Source organism: Mytilus californianus, unplaced genomic scaffold (assembly GCF_021869535.1).
Source record: "Mytilus californianus isolate M0D057914Y unplaced genomic scaffold, xbMytCali1.0.p SCAF_4, whole genome shotgun sequence".
NCBI lineage: Eukaryota > Metazoa > Mollusca > Bivalvia > Mytilida > Mytilidae > Mytilus > Mytilus californianus.
In genome coordinates, this window is record NW_026262690.1 from 28,620,288 (window position 1) to 28,645,857 (window position 25,570).

The 25,570-nt window shown below is 32.8% G+C and overlaps 2 protein-coding genes across 2 annotated transcripts in view; one reads left to right on the forward strand and one right to left on the reverse strand.

Annotated features, from left to right (window-relative positions):
• LOC127737871 (presenilins-associated rhomboid-like protein, mitochondrial) overlaps positions 1 to 14,149 on the reverse strand; it is a 43,819-nt gene extending 29,670 nt beyond the window's left edge. Inside the window, exons 1-2 of the mRNA XM_052248818.1 lie at positions 14,084 to 14,149; positions 10,089 to 10,281 (exon numbers count right to left, since the gene is read on the reverse strand). Of these exons, the coding sequence (XP_052104778.1) occupies positions 10,089 to 10,281; positions 14,084 to 14,139 (249 nt within the window). The 5' untranslated portion in view covers positions 14,140 to 14,149. The remainder of the gene's footprint in view (positions 1 to 10,088; positions 10,282 to 14,083) is intronic.
• A 181-nt stretch (positions 14,150 to 14,330) lies between these two features.
• Positions 14,331 to 25,570, forward strand: part of LOC127737873 (conserved oligomeric Golgi complex subunit 3-like) — a 36,691-nt gene continuing 25,451 nt past the window's right edge. Inside the window, exons 1-7 of the mRNA XM_052248821.1 lie at positions 14,331 to 14,496; positions 16,511 to 16,648; positions 17,767 to 17,828; positions 19,308 to 19,473; positions 21,577 to 21,651; positions 23,781 to 23,873; positions 24,881 to 25,009. Of these exons, the coding sequence (XP_052104781.1) occupies positions 14,332 to 14,496; positions 16,511 to 16,648; positions 17,767 to 17,828; positions 19,308 to 19,473; positions 21,577 to 21,651; positions 23,781 to 23,873; positions 24,881 to 25,009 (828 nt within the window). The 5' untranslated portion in view covers position 14,331. The remainder of the gene's footprint in view (positions 14,497 to 16,510; positions 16,649 to 17,766; positions 17,829 to 19,307; positions 19,474 to 21,576; positions 21,652 to 23,780; positions 23,874 to 24,880; positions 25,010 to 25,570) is intronic.

The window sequence follows — 25,570 nt, forward strand, 5'->3', positions numbered from 1 at the left end:
GCACTGCCTTTAAAAACAATTCACCAAAGTTTTAAGCAAATTGGTTAAAGCGTTTTTGAGTTAATGTCCGACATGTTGACAACGGACGGACGGACGGACGGACAGACGGACGTACAACGGTATACCATAATACGTCCCGTAAACGGGCGTATAAAAAATGGAAAATCCCCCCTTTTTTAATGAATAAAACCCCATAACTCGGAAACGTTAAATCTAAAATTTATAAAAATCCAAATTTTAGACGGTTTCCATCTTAAATGGAAGTGGCCGCATTTGTGTTCATTCTTAATATTTAAATGTAAGTTGTATTTGATGATAATACATAACATATATAAAGGTTGAGAGTGAACACGGATGTGGCCACTTTCATTTTTGACAAAAACCATCTGAAAATGAACATATTATGGCATATTTGATAGATTTTTCATATCTAAGCTTGAATTTGATCGACTGAAATGACTAAATCAGTTCAAATCTTTCACATAAAGTAATTGAATCGACTGAAGTAGACAGACACTTAAGTGTTTAATAAAATGCTCCGCAAGGCGCAGCTTGATACGACCGCAGAGGTCGAACCCTGAACAGTTGGGGCAAGTATGGACACAACATTCAAGCTTGATACAGCTTTGCATTTGGATTGTGATTAAATATTTGACACAGCATAGGTTTCTGACACAGAATGAATGTGGTCTATATAAGAACTTAAAAATTTTAAATTGGACATTCACCTATTATGGTCCAATATCCAAAATCTAAATACATGGTTAGATTCAGCATATCAAAGAACCCCAAGAATTCAATTTTTGATGAAATCAAACAAATTTTAATTTTGGACCCTTTTGACCTCAATGTGGACAAAGTTGATAACGCGGCCCAAAAATCAAAAATCTAAATACATGGTTAGATTCAGCATATCAAAGAACCCCATATATTCAATTTTTGTTGAAATCAAACAAAGTTTAATTTTGGACCCCGATTTGGACCAACTTGAAAACTGGGCCCATAATCAAAAATCTAAATACATGTTTAGATTCAGCATATCAAAGAACCCTAAGAATTCAATTTTTGTTAAAATCAAACTAAGTTTAATTTGGGACCCTTTGGACTTTAATGTAGACCAATTTGAAAACGGAACCAAAAATTAAGAATCTAAATACATGGTTAGATTCGGCATATCAAAGAACCCCAATAATTCAATTTTTGATGAAATCAAACAAACTTTAATTTTGGACCCTTTGGACCTCAATGTGGACCAATTTAAAAACGGGGCCCAAAATCCAAAAACTAAATACACGGTTAGATTCAGCATATTAAAGAAACCCAAGAATTCAAGAATAAAACCCCATTGAAATTGGTCAAGAAATAAGCAATTTATACGAAGTATCTTCTTTTGCACAATACTGTGCAATTAAATATTTCTTGCTATTGCGCAATACTGTACAATTGACAATTTCTTGTGCGCAATATTGTGCTATTGGATATTTCTTGCTATTGCGCAATACTGTGCAATTGAAGATTTCTTGCTATTGCACAATACTGTGCAATTGAAGTTTTCTTGCTATTGTGCAATACTGCGCAATTGAAAATTTCTTGCTATTGCACAATACTTATTATATAATAATTTACACATCCTGTTTGGTGTGTATCTCCTTCCATATCATTATTATTTGCTTTTAAATATAAATCAGAAATAACCAACTTAAAATGGAAAATTTTAAAAGAAAAAAAAAAGGAAAAAAAAAAAAATCCCCCCCCCAAAATTTTTTGAACCCCCTTATGATTCATCACCCCAAAACTCAATCCCAGCCTTCCCTTTGTGGTATGGTACCTTGCAGTACAATTTCAGAGAGATCCATACACTTGAACACAAGTTATTGTCTGGAAACTAGAAAAATGCTTATTTTTGGCCCCTTTTTGGCCCCCAATTCCTAAACGTTTCGGCAATTACCCCGAAACTCAATTCCAGCTTTCCCTTTGTGATATGGAACCTTGTAGAACAATTTCAGAAAGATCCATACACTTACACACAAGTTATTGTTATGAAACTAGAAAAATGCTTGTTTTTTGCCCCTTTTTTGGCCCCTAATTCCTAAAATTTTGAGGCAATTACCCCCAAAATCAATCCCAGCATTCTTTTTGTGATATGGAACCTTGTGGTACAATGTCAGAGAGATCCATACACTAACACACAAGTTATGTCTGGAAGTTACAAAAATGCTTATTTTTGGCCCCTTTTTGGCCCCTAATTCCTTAACTGTTAGTACCATAACCCCCAAAATCAATCCCAACCTTCCTTTTGTGGTATTGAACCTTGTGGTAAAATTTCATAGAGATCCATTCACTTAAACTAAAGTTAGAGTGCGAAAACCAATGTGTCTTCGGACGACGCCGGACGACGCCAGATGACGACGACGTCATACCAATATACAACCACAAAAATTTTTTTGCGGTCGTATAAAAAGTGTCCAAAATCTTTCATCAGATGAACCTGAAATTTGAGGCCAAAATCGGCCCTTAACGGACCTACTCCTTTATACAAAACGAAAGGGAGCTCATGTCAATAGATATAAACAATTCACTAAAGTTTCATGCATATTGGTTAAAGCTTTTTTGAGTTAATGTCCAACATGTTGACGACGGACGGACGGACAGACAGATGGACGGTCAATGGTATACCATAATACGTCCCGTAAACGGGCGTATAAATTTTGAACATAGAGGTAAAATGCAGTTTTTGGCTTATATCTCTGAAACTAAAGCATTAAGAGCAAATCTAACGGGGTTCAAATGTTCAACAGGTCAACATGACCAAAATTGTCAATTGACCCCTTAAGGAGTTATTGCCCTTTAAAGTAAATTTTTCACTTTTTTCATAATTTTTTTTAATCTTTTACAAAAATCTTCTCCTCTTAATCTACTTGGCCAAACGGAATTAAACTTAGCCACAATTATTATTAGAGTATCTTGATTGAAAAATGTATCCGATGACCCTGCCCTACAACCAACATGGTCCCCATTGGTAAAAATAGAACATAGGGGTTTACTATAGAAGTCTATGGGAAAAATGTAAAAAAACAATTTTAAATGGTCACAACTTGAAAACTAATTTGAATAATGATAAGGGGTCTTCAGTAACTATTGTAAGACTACAATGGGATGACTTGATTTTTTTTCCAGGGGGTGCAATTTTGTCAGGGGTGGGGTGCTTATAATTTCTCCTTGATATGTTCCGTATTCAGAATTATTCAGTGTTTCTTTTTCTATAAATCATTATTATATCTTTTCTTTCAGCATACTTATATTGGTTGAATGCCCCCCAGACCCGGGTTAGTCAGGGTCAGGGGAACCCCTGCCCCAATTTTTTTTGAAGGGTGTTCCATAAAAACATTTAAAGGCATTTTCAGCATTATACAGGCCCTGCAGGGTGAAATAAATTTTGAAGCAGAGGAAAGGAAATTTTTTGTTTTTTGTTAATCATCATTATAGATTGAGATATACTGTAAACAGCAAAAATATCAAGCAAAGAAAGATCTACAAATAAGTTAACATGACCAATTGGCAATTGACATCTTATTGAAGTTATTGTCCTTTAATGTTATTTTCTGCAATTTATTGGTAATTTTTGTAAATCTTTTCAAAAATCTTCTGCTTTTAATTTAACTACTGAGCCAAATTAAACCAAACTTGGCCTCAATCATTATTAGGGTATCTATATCATTTTAACCTTATTTTACATGATTTCCAAACCCACAGTAGATACAGGTGAGGGACACAGGCTCTTGAGAGCCTCTAGTTTAATGAATAAAACTCCATATCTTGGAAACGTCAAATCTAAAATTTATAAAAATCAAAAGGGAGCTCACGTCAATAGATATAAACAATTCATCAAAGTTGGTTGAAACGTTTTTGAGTTAGTGTACGACATGTTGACGACGGACAATGGTATACCATAATACATCCCGTAAACGGGCGTATAAAAATACATGTTGCACAACTTCAATAATGGTGGAAGGGTCATGTACATGATGTAAGTTATGTAGGTTTCTGACAAATGGTTAAAGAGGAGATGAGTATTTACAAAAGATGACACAACCATGACAACATACAATAAATGGGGAATGTGTCTATGGGACACAGATGATGCCCCTGCTTGCATATAACATTATAAAGGGACATAACTCTAGAACGGTAAAAGTGACACCACCAAAATTCAAACTTGATCTGTGTTTTGTGGTAATAAGCATTGTGTTTAAGTTTCATAACATTTGGTTGAGGCAAACTAAAATTAGAGATCGGAAACGAAAAATTCAACAATTTTTCCATTTGTAAAGGGGCATAACTCTAGAACAGTAAAAGTGACGCCACCAAAATTCAAACTTGATCTGTGTTTTGTGGTAATAAGCATTGTGTATAAGTTTCCTAACATTTGGTAGAGGAAAACTAAAGTTTAAGAACGGAAACAAAAAATTCAGCAATTTTTCCATTTGTAAAAGGACATTACTCTAGAACGGTAAAAGTGACGCCACCAAAATTCAAATTTGATCTGTGTTTTGTGGTAATAAGCATTGTGTATAAGTTTCCTAACATTTGGTATAGGAAAACTAAAGTTTAAGAACGGAAACAAAAAATTCAGCAATTTTTCCATTTGTAAAAGGACATTACTCTAGAACGGTAAAAGTGACGCCACCAAAATTCAAATTTGATCTGTGTTTTGTGGTAATAAGCATTGTGTATAAGTTTCCTAACATTTGGAAGAGGCAAACTAAAGTTAGAGAAAAAGGAAACGAAAAATTCAGCAATTTTTCCATTTGTAATGGGGCATAACTCTAGAACGGTAAAAGTGACGCCACCAAAATTCAAACTTGATCCGTGTTTGATGGTAATAAGCATTGTGTATAAGTTTCCTAACATTTTGAAGAGGCTAACTAAAGTTAGAGAACGGAAACGAAAAATTCAGCAATTTTTCCATTTGTAAAGGGGCATAACTCTAGAACGATAAAAGTGACGCCACCAAAATTCAAACTTGATCTGTGTTTTGTGGTAATAAGCATTGTGTATAAGTTTCCTAACATTTGGAAGAGGCAAACTAAAGTTAGAGAATGGAAACCAATTTTGGGACGTACATATGTACGTACATACGTATAGACAGACAAGGGTAAAACTTAATGCCCCCTACGCTACGGTGGGGGCATAATAAAAATAGTTCTCATTTGTGCAGCATATGAAACACCAACCTTTTTTAAACATGATTTGATGATAATAAAATTTTTCTTATAATAATCAAATCATATACCAATTTAGCAATGTATCAGAATTAAAAATATATTAAAATCTTATCATTTAGTAAGGAACTCTATTGGTGTTTTTTCCAATCTGGTTCTGTGGTCATTAGTCACATATACTCTTCAGTTTGTCAAGTAATTTGATTTTAGATTATTTTTATTTCCCTGAAGCCAAGCATATGGTTTGTTGTTATCTTTTATCTTTCAATTTATTCTGATACTTTTCTGTTTTTCTAATATCATCTTATGTGCATTATTGACGTACAACTTACATCTTTAATCCATCTTAAACCATTTTTGCTTGTCATGCTTGTACATTTTAATAGATAAACAGTGTTCTCCCAGGGCCTTAATGTAGTATGGTTACACATAGTGCCACATCTTTTACTATGCATGGTGCAATTTAATTGTATTCATAGTAGACTGTCATGACTGTAAATGTGGTGCTATAATTTTACGAAAACAGTGCTATTCAAAATCCCATGGTGCTACTTGAAAATACCGGGGTGAGCACTAGTATATAGAAAAAGAACAAACCCTTTGGTATTGTTTAAACTTAATTCAAATTCAAGTAAAAAATATATTTGAATGGAATATGCAATTTGCGGTATTCAGGCAGTAAACAAGTTCTTCAACATTCTTGTTAGTGACTTGTTATACCTCAGTATGTGTTTTTCTATATAAAAAAGAATGAAATATTTGTGCTATTTCATTCCACAGACTATTTGCCAGTCAATAGTTTCAAAGACTATTACCCTGGTCAATAGTTTTATAAGCATATTTCCCATACTTTTTCATACTAATTTTTCATTGGACAACAATGAGGTCAGTGACAAATCTGCTTTGATTTGTGCGCTTGGCAACTTTAAACTCTGAAATATCGTAACGGTATAATCTGTATGTGTCTGTCGTCGTAATTTCAAATTAATATATTTCTTACCAGAAGCAATTAAAAAAGAAAAATGTGACATATTTTAAGAACTAAAACATAACAAATGTATGGTATGGGTCTGTTGTCGTCTTCATAATCTGGGATTGCTTTAGTGTACGGTAATATATTTTAGCTAGTGTTTATCATATGCACTGGAATTTTTACACAAGGATTTCTGGTCTTGATTACAGTAAATAAAATCAAAGCACTGTAAGCGCTGTAGGCAGTTAACCAAAAACCAAGGCAAACGTAATTATGAAAACTGTGGCAGTGTTGCTTCAAATTTTTTTTCAAGATTTGAAAGAACAAACATTAAACATTCGTATATTGTACATTTATGTTCATTTAATGAATTGATTATTAAGGCAAATTAATTAATATTTCATCAAGGTTTTCAAAAGCAACTCATATATCAATGTAAATGACCCCCATCTTCACCCCCTTATGTATGATGTTACTTCATACCAAGTTTGGAATAAAATGACAGGTGATTATAAAACAGTTGGTCAAACATTCTCGGGCTTTACACTGCTTGAAAGATTTATATGTTTTCTTTAAAATGAGCCATAAATGAAAATTAGTATAGGCCCAGAAATAATTTATTAATAGTTAAAGTAAATTCAATTAACCTAGACTCATTTTTTGCATCAATAAAATTTTATAATAAACAAGAAATAATTGTGACAGGATGCCGTTACGAAGTCTCCCAAACAAAGCCCCCATAATTCATCATTCCCATGGTCTCCTGACATTGGGCAAAGTCCAGTTTATATTGGTTTGGTCTAGTAAAGTGATATGCATATGTGACACCTAGGAGATTGACGCTGTATGTCATTCAAATCTTTTTGAAATGATGAACAGGAATAAATATGGTTTAGATGTGGGTATCTCGACCGTTTACAAGTTCTCAAACAGGAGGGGTGGGGTGACCCCAGGGACTCTTTATATTGTCCCATACATGAATACATATGGTTTAGGGGTGGGGATCTCGACCATTTCCAAGTTCTCAAACAGGAGGGGGTGGGGTGACCCCAGGGACTCCCCACATATTTCATTTGATTTGTTATATTGTCCCATACATGAATATATATGGTTTAGGGGTGGGGATCTTGACTGTTTACAAGTTCTCAAACAAGAGGGGGTGGGGTGTCCCCATGGACTCCCCCTATATTTCATTTGATTTGTTTTATTGTCCAATACATGACAAGAAATAATTGTGACAGGGTGCTGTTACGAAGTCTCCCAAACAAAGCTCCAATAATTCGTCATTCCCATGGTCGCCTGACATTGGGCAAAGTCCAGTACAAATTGGTTTGTGATATGCATAAGTGACGTCTATGGATTAACCCTGTATGTCATTCAAATCTTCTTGAAATGACGAACAGGAATATATATGGTCTAGGGGTGGTGATCTCGACCGTTTACAAGATAAAAGCACATTCTCAAATTGAAGGGGGGGGTGGGGTAAGAATACAAGGGGGGGTGTGTGATCCCCAGGGGACTCGCCCTTTGTTTCATTTGATTTGTTTTATTGTCCCATACAAGAATATATATGGTTTAGGGGTGGGGATCTTGACCGTTTACAAGTTTTCAAAAAGAAAAGGGGGGGGGGGGGGGTTACTCCAGGGGATTTCCCCGAAATTTCATTTGATTTGTTCTATTGTCCCATACAAGAATATATATGGTTTAGGGGTGGGGATCTCGACCGTTTACAAGTTTTAAAAAAAAAGGGGGGGTGGGGGTGACCCCCGTGGACTTCCCCTATATTTCATTTGATTTGTTTTATTGTCCCATACAAGAATATATATGGTTTAGGTGTGGGGATCTCAACCGTTTACAAGTTCTCAAACAGGAGGGGGTGGGGGTGACCCCAGGGAGCTCGCCTTTTATTTCATTTGATTTGTTTTATTGTCCCATACAAGAAAATATATGGTTTCGGGGTGGGTATCTTGACTGTTTACAAGTTGTCAAAAAGAAGGGGGTGCGGGTGACCCCCCTGGACTCCCCTATATTTCATTTGATTTGTTTTATTGTCCCATACAAGAATATATATGGTTTAGGGGTGGGGATCTCGACCGTTTACAAGTTTTCAAGAAAAAGAAAAAGAAGAATAATAAAAATAATAAGAACTGAGCAAAAACAATGAGTCTCCAAACTTTGTTTGGGAGACTTAAATATATATGGTTCAGGGGTGGGGATCTCGACCATTTCCAAGTTCTCAAACAGGAGGGGGTGGGGTGACCCGAGGAACTCCCCATATATTTCATTTGATTTGTTATATTGTCCCATACATGAATATATATGGTTTAGGGGTGGGGATATTGACTGTTTACAAGTTCTTAAACAGGAGGGGGTGGGTGTCCCCAGGGACTCCCCCTATATTTTATTTGATTTGTTTTATTGTCCCATACATGAATGTATATGGTTTAGGGGTGGGGATCTCAACCATTTCCAAGTTCTCAAACAGGAGGGGTTGGGGTGACCCCAGGGACTCCCCCTATATTTCATTTGATTTGTTTTATTGTCCCATACATGAATATATATGGTTTAGGGGTGGGGATCTGGACTATTTCCAAGTTCTCCAATAGGAGGGGTAAGGAAGACACCCGGGACTCCTCCAAATTATTTTCATTTGATTTGTTTTATTGTCCCATACAAGTATATATATTGTTTAGGGGTGCGGATGTCGACGGTTTACAAGATAAAAGTACATTTTCAAATTGAAGGGGGTTGGGATGACCCCCAGGGACTCACCCTATATTTTGGTTGATTTTTTTTATTGTCCTGTTCTCATTACTGAAGACTGCATGTGTCTATCACTTACTGTTTTTGAGAAATATTCATTTGAAAATTTAAAATTAAAAAAAATAAAATCCCATAGGGTTCTATAGTAAATCCCTCCCTTCTTCAGGCCCCTCCAAATACCCCTCAATATACCCCAATGCACAAACAAAAGATTAATGGCTCCGCTAGACATGTTAGTCTAATATTTTATGAAACCCTAAGTAAATTTGACAAACGGTCAAAGTTGTCTTCTTAGACGGTTTGAGTGGATTCGGTCCGACTTGTCTCGGGGACGAGTTGTCCACATTACTTAAAACATCCCATCAACGTCGATTTCCGCATCCGTTTCATTCATAAAATATCAACAACCTTATTTGGCAAGATAAGTTAAAAATTACCGCCCACTTATATTACTTTATTTCTCTATTATAGAGATTTGTTGTACATGAACAATATTCCTGCGCATTTTGCCATTTGGGAAATATAAACGACTTGTAATTACCGATTTTCGGCGATGAAATATTTCATACAATTGTTCTTTGACATCGTAGCCAAAAGCACAGGGGATAATAAACTACATACGGATTTCTATTGAGCACTACTTCCTTTGTGCAACTTCAAAAGTTTTGGGTAGTTCGACGATCATTTAAGGTTTTTCTGGTCATATTTTTTGTATTCCAGAAATAAAAGTATTAAAAAAATGTCCAATTAGTTATAAATAACATAATAGCCAGCTAGATAATAACAATGGCACGTATTACAGCATTTATTGGGTAGAACACAAATCTAGGGTGCTCGCATAAGGCAGCTTAACTGCCTAATAAAATATTGACAAATACCACACAGGCAAAAAAAAACCTGATAGTTCATCTTGTGCATGTTTATGTGACTATTTGTTTTTTTCCCAAGTGGTGTATGTAGTCTTTTTAGAAAGTTGTTTTGTTCGGTATAATAAAACACTAAATGACTGGTTATGAGGGCAAGAGCAATAGTTGGTATCTCAGGGACAGCAAACTTGCTATTACCCTCATAACCAGTCAATAGGTGTATAATATTATATATAAATTAATTCTAAATCAGCAAATCATTACCATGACTGTAAATCCTATTGGTTTTACTAAACTCCTAAATCTTTGACTTTCTTGTGGAGCTTCTTCAGCCAGAGACTCTATTTTTGATTTTTTTGTCCTGAAGCCACGACTTGGTACTATTCTCCATCTTTCAGGGTGTCTCAATACTTTTCTGTTACTGCTGTTTGTCCAGTATTTTGTGGTATTGTGAAATCTGAAATAAGAAGAAATTACAAATTTCCTACCTCGTCAATATGTCTAATAACATTTCAATAGACGTACATGTAATAACATTTAAGAACTGAATCAATTCATTTTCTCTGAAGTTTGTCTACATTTCAAAACATAACATTAAGAACAGTTATCGTTTTACCCTTAGTTTATCTAGAACCATTTGGATTAACTCTGGACGTGTAATGTATGAATTCTATTTAGGAAATATTTCTGTTTTGGCGCACATCTTAATTAGCTTAGAATGATATCATATCCAACAGTCTATCATTATTTGCCTGGCTTTTTTTTCTGAACATGCTGAATGTGTTTGAAGAATGCAAAACAGATTAACTGTAAAGTTGAAGGATCTGTTTCTTTGATACTCTTAACCATATCTTGTGATTGTACTTGAAATCCTTTTTCCATTCATTTGAAACTGGTTACATTGATCAGTAATGATTAACGTTTAGTTTATTGGGCAAGGCACTTTTTGAGGTTGGGAAAGGACACATCTCAATTTTTTGGTCAACATTTCTGTGCTATTTATATTGACTTTTATCACATGTTCATATCATGTCTCACTGTATATGATGACATTAAAGATGCATAAGTTGTTGTTGATTTTTTATTATATTATTAAATCTGCTAAACATAATTTTACATTGTTAGTAAATGTTTGAAACTTGCTCACAGAGTAGGTGAAGTAGCCCGATTTTCCTGTCCTTATTATAAGCTTATGGTCTGTAAATGCTACAGAATAGAGAAAGTTGAGATTGACACTGTTTCTTCGAAGACATGGTTCTATTTGAAAGACTTAATATCGATTCATACCGTAAGGCATGATTTATACACTGGTTCACTGTGACATTGAATTCTGGTGTGGAGATCAAACATGACAAGCAGAAGATAACACATGCTGACACATTCATCAAATTTAAATTCAATAAGCATTCTGAGAGTATTTCATGGCAATACATAGTCCCCTACTGGTTAAGAATTCATTGTAATGACAAAATGCTAACTTGATCTATAACTTGTCATGGTGTAAACTATATAACAAATATCAAGTCAACATCTTCAAGCATGACGAACAAAAGTGTGGAAAAATGATTATTTGAGTGAATTATCTAAGTCCAAGTACCATAACTCTGCACAAAATCATCAGACAGGAACAAAATTCGAACCTGATATGTAACTTGTCATGATTAAACTATATACCACTTATTAAATCATTATCTTCAAGCATAACAAAAAAAAGTGTGGAAAACTGATTATTTGAGTGAATTTTCCAAGTCCAAGGACCATAACTCTGCACAAAATCATCAGACTGAAACAAAATTCGAACTTGATCTGTAACTTGTCATGATAAAACTATGTACCAATTATTAAATCCAATATCTTCAAGCATGACAAAAAAAAAGTGCAGAAAACTGATTATTTGAGTGAATTTTCTAAGTCCAAGGACCATAACTTCAAAAGTTTCAACTTATATCTGTTAATAATCCTTATGCTTTAAGGGGTGTTACTCAAGGTAATTTGATAGTTCCTAAGCCAAAAACTGAACTGTTTAAAAAATCTTTTGCTTATTCTGGATCAGTTTTATGGAACGGACTACCATATGAAATGCGTAAAGTGCAAAACACTTTTTGTTTTAAACAAATTATAAAACGATATTTGAGGCAGTCCCAATATTCAGTCTTGAAATGATTGCAACTATTACTTTTTTAGAATGTATGATTTTTATTTGTAACTGTGTTTACCCTCTTTAAATCTGACATTATCATTATCATTATCATTATTATTCATTATTATTATTATTATTATTATTATTATTATTATTATTATTATTATTATTATTATTATTATTATTATAACTCTGCACAAAAATTATCAGATAGGAACATGATTCGAAAATGATCTGTAACTTGTCATGATAAAACTATATACCAATTTCCAATCAATATCTTCAAGCATGATGAAAAAAAGTGTGGAAACTGATTTGTGGACGGACGGGGACAGACAGACAGAGTGCAAACCTTAAGTCTCCTTCGACTTTGTCAGTAGGGGACTAATTATTAGATAGACAATAAAGTTCATTGTCTTAATTACCTGGTAATTAACACCTTATAAGTTTAATCTATTGATTCTATTAACATGATTAACCTTAGGGCAATCATCTGTGTCCATAATATAATTTAACTGCAATTTTGTAGTACATTCCAGGGCTTGTATTTCCTATCAAGATTTCCTTGATAGAGGGTTGCTGCTCACAAGGAAGCTATTAAACCAAGAGTTCCAAGTGGTGAAGTTAAAATCATCCCTTCATAAATTTTACATGTGGAGCAGGATCTGCTTACCCTTCTGGAGCACCTAAGATCACCCCTGGTTTTTGGTGTGGTTTGTGTTGCTAAGTCTTTAGTTTTCTATGTTGTGTTTTATATACTGTTGTTTATCTGTTAGTCTTTCTTTTTTTGCAATGGCCTTGTCAGTTTATTTTCGACTTAATAAAAATATATGTGTGGTTCCAGTTACCTGACCGACCCAAGTTTAAACCCCCCAACCCTAGAACTTTTTTTTCCATTTCTGGAAAATAAATTTTGAACAATCCCATTTTGTGGAAAGTGAATTTCAATAATTAAATTCAAAGACTTCTGGCCTCTGAATTTTCATTAAAAGTTTCCACTACGGCTAAAAATGCAATAAATTCTTAACAGAATGAAACAAAATAAACTAAAAACGTAACATGTCTGTTTATTTTACAACCAAACATATAGAAAATGTAACTTCTGGTAGGGGCATGTATAATACTGGAATCGGACTTGGTGAAGACACGATTATTTTTCCAGATTTTGACAATCCCAAAATGTGTTTTTTTAAATGCCGACCTACCGACCCTTTTTTTAAGGATGTAACTGGAACCACACATATATTCTTATTTGGCCTTATGAGTTTGAATGTCCCTTTGGTATCTTTCACCTCTCTTCTATAAATAAGTTGGGATTGAGACAATTTGAGCAAGAGATACTTCCCTTTGGTCGCCATGTTGGGGGGCTAAGTGTGCAAATTCCTTCATAAATCAACCAAATCCAACTGGTTAAACTGACCGCTAGACTTTAGAAAAAGGGTTTTTCTGAACAATTTTATTTCTTTTAACATATTGCTCAATTCATCACTACCATCCAGTAAGGATCTCTTATAAAGCTCGTATACAGCATGTTTTAATTTGGTTAGTCAATAAGAAAATCAACCGTTGCTCACTCCATAATGGTGGCCAAGGGAAATAACTCAAACTCAAATAATTAAGTCATTAGAAACCTATCTATTTTGGGCTAACAAGACCACTGTAGAAGATATAGACATGCAACCCAGTTTTGTAACAACTCACAAAAAGCCAACGATAAACAGAAATGATCATTTAAAATATTTAATGCATTAATCAATAAAATAAACTTTTATCTATTTATGTTACATTTACACACAAGTTGTTGCAATATAAAAAGGTTAATACAATATTTACTTGTGTCTAAAAGGATTTATTTAGTCACAACTGAGAAGAATGTATTAAAGTGCTTATTATTATCAAGGATATAAATAGTAAGATATAAATCCTTGTAATTATGAAAGATTATGGCTTATGCAATCATCTTCATACTTTATATTTATAATTTAGCATGTTTAGTCAAAATAAATTGATGAAATTCACAGAAATACTATATGTCATTATTCAAGAAATTATGTCATGAGTCATATTGAAATTTCTTAATGATGAAGTGTCGAAATTTTAGTTAAAGTTTGATATTAACTTTTGAAACTGGATAAAGTTATTGCCCAGCCTGCTGAGTTTTCCAGTCGTAGCCATCTTTAGATAATAAAAATAAAATAAAACGAATTTTTATAGTAAATTATTACGTTTCATACTAGCTTCAAAGTTTTGTTTGTTTTATCTATTTTTATTTGAGAAAAAAACAATTATTATTCATGAAAATATGAATTTTAAGCAAAAAAGGAAAAATATATATTTTCGTTTTTTCAGAAATTCTGTAAAACAAATATGGCTGACACGTTGCAAAACAAACCGGTGAACCAACGAATTATACGAGATAGGCTTGCTGCATGGGAGTCAAAAACAAATTCAAAGGCTTCTTTGACGGATAAACAAAAAGATTCAATTATCGAGTTGACGACAAAGGCTTCAGAAAGAGCAATACCGGAAGACGTCAGTATAAAATTGATATTGCACTTCCTTCAGACATGTCAGACCTTCTGAGATGTAAACAATAAAAAATTACAGTAAATCATACACAGTCTGTGCAAAAAGCAATTTCAGCCCCTAGTAATTTAGTCTAGTCAGATGCTAACAGCTACTAGCGATGACATTCCCTTTTGAGCATTTATTTAGTCCTGGTCGTAGAAGTGCATAAAATTGATTCCAAGTTCTTCTTCCAAATACTGCCCACATTCAACATGAATATTCTGGCAAGTTATGTTATGCATCATGCCATCAATTCCTGTTTGCATCCTCAGTCTTTTTTCACCAGGTTCAGGTTCGTCCAGATTCCAATTTGCCCATTTTTTTATGTCAATTGTGAAATGTATAGTTTTTTATTGTGTATTTGGCCAGAAATAATCGGTCTCACTAATTAGCGACAAGAAGCTTCAAGAAGAAAAATATTATCGACAAGAAAGTTTATTTACTATTAAAACAATAAATTTATATTGAATCTTTGATAATATACCAACCATGCCAACTCGACATAAATAGTGATTCTTTCATTTATCATGTTTATACACTATGCTGTAAACTGTAAATATATTATCTTAAAAATATCCTTGTTAATGAAAATAAATCTTTTCTTGAACAAATGTTTATTATCTTGTTTCTCGTATTTAAAAAAAACCCACTTTAACAATATATGCATGTTTCAATATTCATTTTATTTGAAATAATTAATATTTAGATTTTGTTACGCTAAATTTGTTTTCTTGTCACTAAATTATACTCTTGTCGCTAATTTATTCTACTGTTGCTTCTTGTCGCTAATTAGTGAGACCCGAAATAATATATCAATGGAAAATCCAACTCTGTCTCATTGAGTGAAATATGATAACCAACTGGTGATTAATTCAATTTCCCATCTACAATTTAATTATACAATTGGATAATTATATAGTCTTAACTTTAATTTTAAGCTTTTATTTTTAGTTCAAAACTGTCCTTTTTACAATGTATGTGCAAACAATGACCTAAATAAGTAAAAAAAGAATGAACTTACCGTGTATATAATATTGTTATATACAATTCATGTATTATAATATTAACTTTTAGAATGTTATGGACCAATTTATGGTTCTTTTTTATCAATGAGATATGCAGGTTGACCTGAGGTTAATCGACTTACATGTATATGACGTCATTAAAAAATTGACTCTTACTGTGATGTAATCACATGAGCATTGGAAATATCTGGGAAAATGCACGACTATGAAATTTGTCTATTCACCATGAAACCAGAACGAAAAAGCTGACAAACTTCTTCACTGATCTACAAAAAATTGTGTAAATTTAGAGGAAAGCAGAAACTCCTGAAAATTTGCTGTGATTTAATCATCATTAAAACAGAATAGTGCAAAATTTCATATGTATGCTGTTGAAATAAAATTGAGAATGGAAATGGGGACTCTGTCAAAGAGAACAACCCGACCAAAGAGCAGAAATCAACCGAAGGCCACCAATGGGTCTTCAACACTGCGAGAAAATCCCTCACCCTGAGGGCGGGCTTCAGCTGGCCCCTAAACAAAAATGTGTACTAACCTATTTTGCAATAAATCAGATTAAAATACAGTTTTACTTTCTTCTTTGTAGACCATTTTTTATGATTCTCTGTTGTTGTCAATGATATAGACTTTCAAAAATTCGGAGGCAAAAATTTCAAAGATTGATATTCCATAATCAGAACAGAAAGTAGAACAAAGCATTGTCAGATTGTTATAAGATTGAAATATGAATATAATAAAAAAAAATGTCTCATAGAATGCTTACAGGTGGATATCTCCCTTGGGTTTAGAATAATGTCTGACAGCTACATTGTAACATCTACAATTCTGTGAAATTGGAAAAATCCCATGAAACAGTAATCAAGACTAGAAAAATTATCATCTGTACCTGAGGAAGTTAAATCTATCTTGAAAAATATGTATTATCTTAAAGTTTAATTTTACATTTATTTTAGTTACCAGAAGATGAAGCACAATTTGCATTATCAAAGAAACAAGATGTTCCCCAGTCTCCAAGTTACCATGAAACTATAACAAAATTCTTTCAGACAAATGAGGATGATTCCCCATGCAAGATAGAAAATGCTCAGCAGGTACATGCACTTATTGACACGTATATATTAAAAACATACTTACATAGTACATTGGGAAAAAATAATAATATATATATATAAAATGACTGAATAATAGCCAACGATAAATCTTACGGGGTGATGGATCATAAAATTATGATACAGTACACTAATTGCGGTTTTTATCCAACAAAATCATAGGTTTAAACATTGTTTTCAATTTAAACTTGTATATAGAATAAGAATAAGAATATTTATTATTTCAATCAAGGGCCCTTGATGGGCAGCATAACATGTACACATAAAACAATACATCATGATTTGTAACAGAAAAACATTTTTATGTATTAAAATGAAACATTAAAAAGTTCAGACAGATGTTATTATCTTCATTCTATAAAAAATCACATACATTTAATTCCAGGCAGGATCAGAACTATAAAATCATTACAATTATCATTGTTATTACATACATTAATTAACATTTCCACTAACATCTAGACATATATATATATATTTATATATAAAATCCCCATGCAACATGTGCAAGTACTGATTAACATGCACAGAAGACATTAATTTTTTTTTATAAACTGTGAATATTTGAGAAATAAAGTGTATATAGAATGCATTGCTTGCATTTTTGTTCATGGGAGATAACAATGTAATCTCCAAAAGAGAAAAAAGTTGGGGGAAAATCTGAAATAAATGTATATGTAGATATATATATCTGTAGAATGTAGAACAAATGTTCATCATTTCTGATTACATACTTCCAGTATTACAGTACATCAGTATTGAAAACCTTTATAAATTTCATCACTTCTGTTTAATGTACTACAATTTTAAAATAATTAGTTACTCTAAATGAGGTTTTGTGTGTCTTGGGACTTAACCATTTTGTTTGTTGATCAGGATCATGTTAAAACAAGAAAATACATGACTTCTGTCATTTTGTAACAAATGCAAGCTCTATCAAATTCAGAATGTTTCTTGGACTCTTGTGTAAACTATTTAGAACATAAAAAAGTAAATTTAGATACAGTCTTTACAGGACCTAAGATTTGATGATAAAAATTCTTCATATGTACAACATGATTAAAGATCTAAACTGATTTTTATGTTCCTTTCTTTTTAAGTTTTTATCCTGGTTTGCAGAACTTGAAAATGACATCGAAAAAGAAGATGAAGACACTTACAGGTTGGTTTCCCAAAAGCATTGTAGAATTTGACATTTCTCATGGTCAGAATAACTACTAGTTTATCAGGGTTTCTTACTGATTTTTGTTGATTTAATTTTTTGCTTAAAAATGTTGTTTTTCACATACAGTTAATTATTGATATTACAGAAACTAACTTTTATATAAAAAGAAGATGTGGTATGATTGCCAATGAGACAACTCTCCACAATAGACCAAATGACACAGAAATTAACAAATATAGGTCACTGTACGGCCTTCAACAATAAGCAAAGCCCATACTGCATAGTCAGCTATAAAAGGCCTCAAAATGACAAATGTAAAACAATTCAAACGAGAAAATTAACGGCCTAATTTATGTACAAAATAATGAACAAAAAACAAATATGTAACACAGCAACAAACGACAACCACTGAATTACAGGTGGGGCACATACAGAATGTGGCGGGGATAAACTAGTTTGAAGGCGCCAACCCTCCCCTAACCTGGGACAGTGGTGTAACAGTACAACATAAGAACAAACTATAAAAAACAGTTGAAAAAGGCTTAACTGGTCAGATGGATACAAATAGAAATAATACATCTAACAAAAACACAAAGTGGACGTGGATGTGTACTTGTACACCCCAACAACAAAAAGACACTAAGTGCAGATCTGAGAGTACTTGAAAAAAAAGAAAGAGGAAAAATAGATGCTACTATGCTACAAATAATTGAATGTATGGAAGATAATAATGTTTAATGACTTCAATATCTTGATAGAAAAGTGTCACTGCTCAGTAAACATGGTAAAGCTTGAATCTTATTGGCATCTGCCCAAAAGTCAAACTGTTTATAGTATTTTACTGAAATTATATATTTCCTTACCAGCTTATCATTTTTGTCTCGCTTGCGACCAAAGTCTCGGAAGTCGAGACATAGGTATTGCTTTTCCATGGTACAGTGACTTTCAATTAATTATCAATAATTAATGTTAAGTTTTCTGCTTAAGTTAGTTTGATACTTCTTACAATAGACAACAATATTTCTTTAAAGTTACATTACTGTTTGAACATCTCAGTTTGTTGACCATTTCCAGGCCCTGCCTACTAGTTCATGTTCCAGCAACTTTGAATTTTTTAGCAATGTTGCTGTCCATCAGATTGTTTTTTTCTGAATTTTATGCCTACAGGCGAGACATATCTCTGTGTCAACTGTTTATTTTAAATGAAAACACTTGATAGATATAAGAAGATGTGGTATGAGTGCCAATGAGACAACTCTTCATCCAAGTCAAAATTTATAAAAGTAAACCATTATAGGTCACAGTACGGTCTTCAACACGGAGCCTTGGCTCACACAGAACAGTAAGCTATAAAGGGCCCCAAAATTTACTAGTGTAAAACCATTCAAACAGGAAAACCAACGGTCTAATCTATATAAAAAATGAGAAACGAGAAACACTTATGAATCTAGAATTGTTGCTATTCTTCTGTTACAGATGTTACATAGCTGAGTTACAACATTATGAATCCCAGTGTGAAAGCATTTTACAAGAAGTTTCTGGAGCTTTGGACTTCCTGAATGGTTTACAACATCAGTATATATCTGTGTCTACTAAAACTAATGCCCTTCATGAAGCTTGTGAAGATTTATTGACAGAACAGGTAGGTTAACATGCCATCTGATTTTGTAGTCATTATATTCATATTGGAAATTTGTATGCAAAAATTTAGATTGTCAAATTATTCAATGACAAGTTAAACAGTTTATGATATATGTAATACAAACTAGTAAACAAAAACAACTACTGCAAACTTTCCAAGAAAAAAAATCCTATTGTAAAAAAGTTCATATTTTCATTGTTTTAAGATGATATTTCTAGCCTAAACTTCCCACTTGTATGACAGTCATTTCCAGTTCTAACTAATCTATATACATTTTTACGTTAACATCCCCAATCAGAATGGATATAGCAGTATTTTTACCTCCTATAAAGCCATTCCATAAGATCAAAACAGATGTGGAGGTATATCTCAATAAGACAGCAACCCAACAACACAAATAACCCAAATTTATACTAAATTAAACACGTGTTTATACAATATGGACATCCAAACAGACCCCTTCTGTATTTCATGCAAAGTACAAATCAGCTATTCACAAAGATAAAGAAAGTCTTTATTTGCACTACAAGCAGAAAGATGCACAAAACAAATCAATCAAAGTGTTTAAACATAAATATAATAAATTCAATTAAAAAAAAGAAACCTTTTGAGGATAATTATGAGGTAAGAAAAATATTTTTGATGTGATGAATGATTGCATTAATGAATACATGATGATTACAATAACATGCACATTTTATACAATCATTTGAGAACATTTGAGAGGTGTTGATAAAAGTAGATTTTGGGAATATGTCAATTAGACACTAACCCAGCAACAATAAATCTATAAGTCATCTAAAGGTCAACATATGGTCTTCAACAATAGGCATGTGTCTATACAATATGTCAAGCTTTAAATCACACTGAGTGTAAACATATGGTCATCAACAATAGGCATGTGTCTATACAATATGTCAAGCTTTAAATTACACTGAGTGTAAACATATGGTCATCAACAATAGGCATGTGTCTTTACAATATGTCAAGCTTTAAATCACACCGAGTGTAAACATATGGTCATCAACAATAGGCATATGTCTATACAATATGTCAAGATTTGTAAACATATGGTCATCAACAATAGGCAAATGTCTTTACAATATGTCAAGCTTTAAATCACACTTAGTGTAAACATATGGTCATCAACAATAGGCATGTGTCTTTACAATATGTCAAGCTTTAAATCACACTTAGTGTAAACATATGGTCATCAACAATAGGCATATGTCTATACAATATGTCAAGCTTTAAATCACACTTAGTGTAAACATATGGTCGTCAACAATTGGCATATGTCTATACAATAAGTCAAGCTTTAAATTACACTGAGTGTAAACATATGGTCATCAACAATAGGCATATATCTATACAATATGTCAAGCTTTAAATCACACTCAGTGTTAACATATGGTCATCAACAATAGGCATGTGTCTTTACAATATGTCAAGCTTAATATCACACTGAGTGTAAACATATGGTCATTAACAATAGGCATGTGTCTTTACAATATGTCAAGCTTTTAATCACACTGAGTGTAAACATATGGTCATCAACAATAGGCATGTGTCTTTACAATATGTCAAGCTTTAAATCACACTGAGTGTAAACATATGGTCATCAACAAAAGGCATATGTCTATACAATATGTCAAGCTTTAAATCACACTGAGTGTAAACATATGGTCATCAACAATAGGCATGTGTCTATACAATGTATCAAGCTTTAAATCACACTCAGTGTTAACAAACTGTATAAATTTAGCAGAGACTATCAAAGATTTACTGTCAACACCATATGACAGAAAAAACCACAGACAAGGTACATTTTGTAGTTGACTTTGGAAAGGAACATGCACATGTGGTGCAGTTTCACTAGTTTTTTATGTCTCAATCTGATTAATCTTGATCAGTGGAATAACAAAAAGAACATCCTCTAAAAATGACTACATGTAATGCTTCAACCTCTCACCTCAATAACAACTATAGAAAAGATAAAGAAGCTAAAAGTATTTAACTGGCTGATATGAGATCTTTTTTCATTTATGAAAAGTTGAAAAAATGGTTTATTATAAAATAAAAACTTGAAGTGTTATTTTTCAGACCAGATTAATGAACACAGCAGAAAACATCAGCAATAAACTATCATACTTCAATGAATATGACAGGATAACTGCAGTAAGTTTTCTAAACCTCTGACATGACAGGATAACTGCAGTAAGTTTTCTAAACCTCTGACATGACAGGATAACTGCAGTAAGTTTTCTAAACCTCTGACATGACAGGATAACTGCAGTAAGTTTTCTAAACCTCTGACATGACAGGATAACTGCAGTAAGTTTTATAAACCTCTGACATGACTGGATAACTGCAGAAGGGTTTCAAAACCTCTGTGACATGAATGAATAACTGCAGTAAGTTTTCTAAACCTCTGACATGACTGGATAACTGCAGTAGGGTTTCTAAACCCCTGTGACATGGCTGAATAACTGCAGTAAGTTTTCTAAACCTCTGTGATATGACTGGATAACTGCAGTAAGTTTTCTAAACCTATGTGACATGACTGAATAACTGCAGTAAGTTTTTTAAACCTCTGTGACATGACTGGATAACTGCAGTAAGTTTTCTGAACCTCTGGGACATGACTGGGTAACTACATTAAGTTTTCTAAACCTCAAAAGTATAACAGGACAACAGCAGTTTTTTTTCTTAACATTCAATGTACGTGATGAGAGATGCAGTAAGTTCTCTAAGCCTTCAATTTATAACCGAAGAAATGCAGTAAGTTTTCTAAGTCTTCATTTAATGACAGGATAACTGCATTAATTTTTTTGGGTTTGACAGAAGAGATACAGTAAGTTTTCTAAGCCTTCAATGTATGACAGGATAACTGTAGTAAGTTTTCTAAGCTTTCAGTGTATGACAAGAAATGATGTAAGTTTTCTCAGGCTGCAGTATTTGACAGGAGAAATGCAGTAAGGTTTCTAAGGTTTCAGTGTATGACAGAAGAAATACAGTAAGTTTTCTAAGCTTTCAGTGTATGACAGAAAAAACGCAGTAAGTTTTATCAGGCTGCAGTGTTTGACAGAAGTGCAGTAAGTTTTCTCAGGCTGCAGTGTTTGACAGGAGAAGTGCAGTAAGGTTTCTAAGCCTTCAATGTATGAAAAAAGAAAGGTAGTAAGGTTTCTAAGCCATCAATGTATAAAAGAAGAAGGGCAGTAAGTTTTCTAAGCTTTCAATGTATGACAGAAAAAATGCCATAAGTTTTCTAATCTTTCAGTGTATGACAGAAAAAATGCCATAAGTTTTCTAAGCTTTCAGTTTATGACAAGAAATACAGTAAGTTTTCTTAGCTTTCAATGTATAACAGAAAAAATGCAGTAAGTTTTCTAAGTTTAATGTCTGACTGGATAACTGCAGTAAGTTTTCAAAGCTTTCAGTGTATGACAGAAGAAATGCAGTAAGTTTTCTCAGGCTGCAGTGTTTGACAGGAGAAATGCAGTAAGGTTTCTAAGCCTTCAATGTATGAAAGAAGAAAGGCAGTAAGTTTTCTAAGCTTTCAATATATGACAGGAAATGCAGTAAGTTTTCTGAGCTTTCAGTGTATAACAAAAGAAATGCATTAACTTTTCTGGGGCTTTTGTGCAGGCCAGGATAACTGCAGTAAGTCTTGTAGGGCTGCATTATATAACAGAAGAAATGCAGTAAGTTTTCTAACCCTTCAATAAATGACAGAACAGAAGTTAATATTCTTAACCTCTATTGCATATGACGGGAGATCTGTAGAAGGTTTTTTAAATGACATGACAGCTTTTGTTAGTTTAAACCTTTAACATATTTAATGCAAATGACAGGACAATATAAATGACAGGACAACTGTAGTTAGTTTTCTACATGACAGGAGAACTGTAGTTAGTTTTCTACATGACAGGAGAACTGTAGTTAGTTTTCTTAACCATTAACAAATTTAATTCAAATGACAGGAAAACTATATTTAGTTTTCTAACCTTTAACATATTTAATGCAAATGACAGGAAAATAGGAAGCCTAGAAAACTGCCTCATTTCATTGTTGTAATTATGTGAAAAGACCAGATTGAAATTTTATCTATTTACAATTTTTTCAGAAATAAACTTTTTTTGTGTAATTCATTAACAAAGTAAAGAGACAGACTGATGATAGAATATATTGAATATTATGAAAATGTCTAAAATATTAAACAGCAAGGGGACTTCTAATATCTCTAACACTGTAACATTGTACAAAGCCATAGATTATTATATAATTTCTGACCTTTTCTTTTACAGAAACTTGGTTTGCCATCCTTAACAGTCACCAATGAATCCTTTGTGCCAATGTTATCACGGCTTGATGAGTGTATACTTTATCTAAATAATAATGTATGTTTGTATTGTAAAAAATTTTCATTAGAAAGAGAAATTGTACTCTGTTGTTCTCTTTGTGATCAGAGCTGGATTCTTTGCCAAGTAAACCTGGAATTTGTTGATCATTGTCAAATGCATAGGAATAAGAACATAAACCTTTGTCTTTGATATTGTAAAATCTAAATCAAGCTTTTGTCAAATGTCAAAATTCTTAATCACCCTAACCACATAAAACTGACTTGCTCCTTCTTTAAAATGATTACTTGATGACCAATACACAACTGTCCATCCATTGATGTAGACACCAATACACATCTGTCCATCCATTGATGTAGACACCAATACACATCTGTCAATCCATTGATGTACTCACCAATACAAATCTGTTCATCCATTGATGTAGACACCAATACACATCTGTCCATCCATTGATGTACTCACCAATACAAATCTGTTCATCCATTGATGTAGACACCAATACACATCTGTCCATCCATTGATGTAGACACCAATACACATCTGTCCATCCATTGATGTACTCACCAATACAAATCTGTCCATCCATTGATGTACTCACCAATACACATCTGTCCATCCGTTGATGTAGACACCAATACACATCTGTCCATCCATTGATGTACTCACCAATACATATCTGTCTATCCATTGATGTAGACACCAATACACATCTGTTCGACCATTAATATAGTACAATTAAATGATAGAAGTATTAAAAAGAAAGAGCTAAAAGTTTGGTTAAAAAATTAAGGTATAATTTGAATGATTTACTTAATTCATTTTAGCTCATTTTAATACTTTTATTTATGAATAATGTTTCACAATAATTCATTTTAGCTCATTTTAATACTTTTATTTATGAATAATGTTTCACAATAATGTGTATTAAAAGGCAAGGATTAAAAAATTCAGCCCAGGTACTTATATGGTTGTTTCAGTGACATTTTTCACTTTCATTATAATTAATTCATTAAAATAAAAGCCTTCTTGGATTATATTTTCAGCCTCGATATAAAGAATCACCTGTATTTCTAACCAGATTTAGACAGTGTTTATCTAAAGCCCTTAATTTGATAAAAACTCATGTAGTCCAGATTTTACAGAATGCTACACAGCAAGTCCAGCCAACTAAGGTAAATTGGAAAGATAATTACAGTTAATATATATTGATTTAAAAGCATATTTTATAAGATTTCTATAAGCATCAAGAAAACAATTGAGGTGCTGCATTTTGTATGAAATTAATTACTAGTATGTACTACATTGTTAGAAAAAATATAAGTATGTCAACATATAATAATAACTAATTATGATTACGCTTATATCTTACTATTTCGCAACACATTAAAACATGATGTCAATGGTCATATCCCATAATATCTTCTATACAAGATTTCCATCCAAACAGAAATTATGATTGTAGCAGTACAATTGTACAAGTACTCTTGGTGCACAATAAATGAAAGAACTAAAAACTACTACCGGTATTTAATCCGAAAATCCAATAGAAACCTACTATGCTTAATTGAGCACATATTTGATGGCTGTCTATAACTTATGTTTATAGATTAATGCGGTCTTAAGTTCAAACTTTCATCTTAGTTATTCTTGAAAATTACAAGCGAACTTAAAAGGTACCCATCTTGTTATTTTCACCCAAATCTTCAATGATAATTAGTTCAGATGGCATGTAA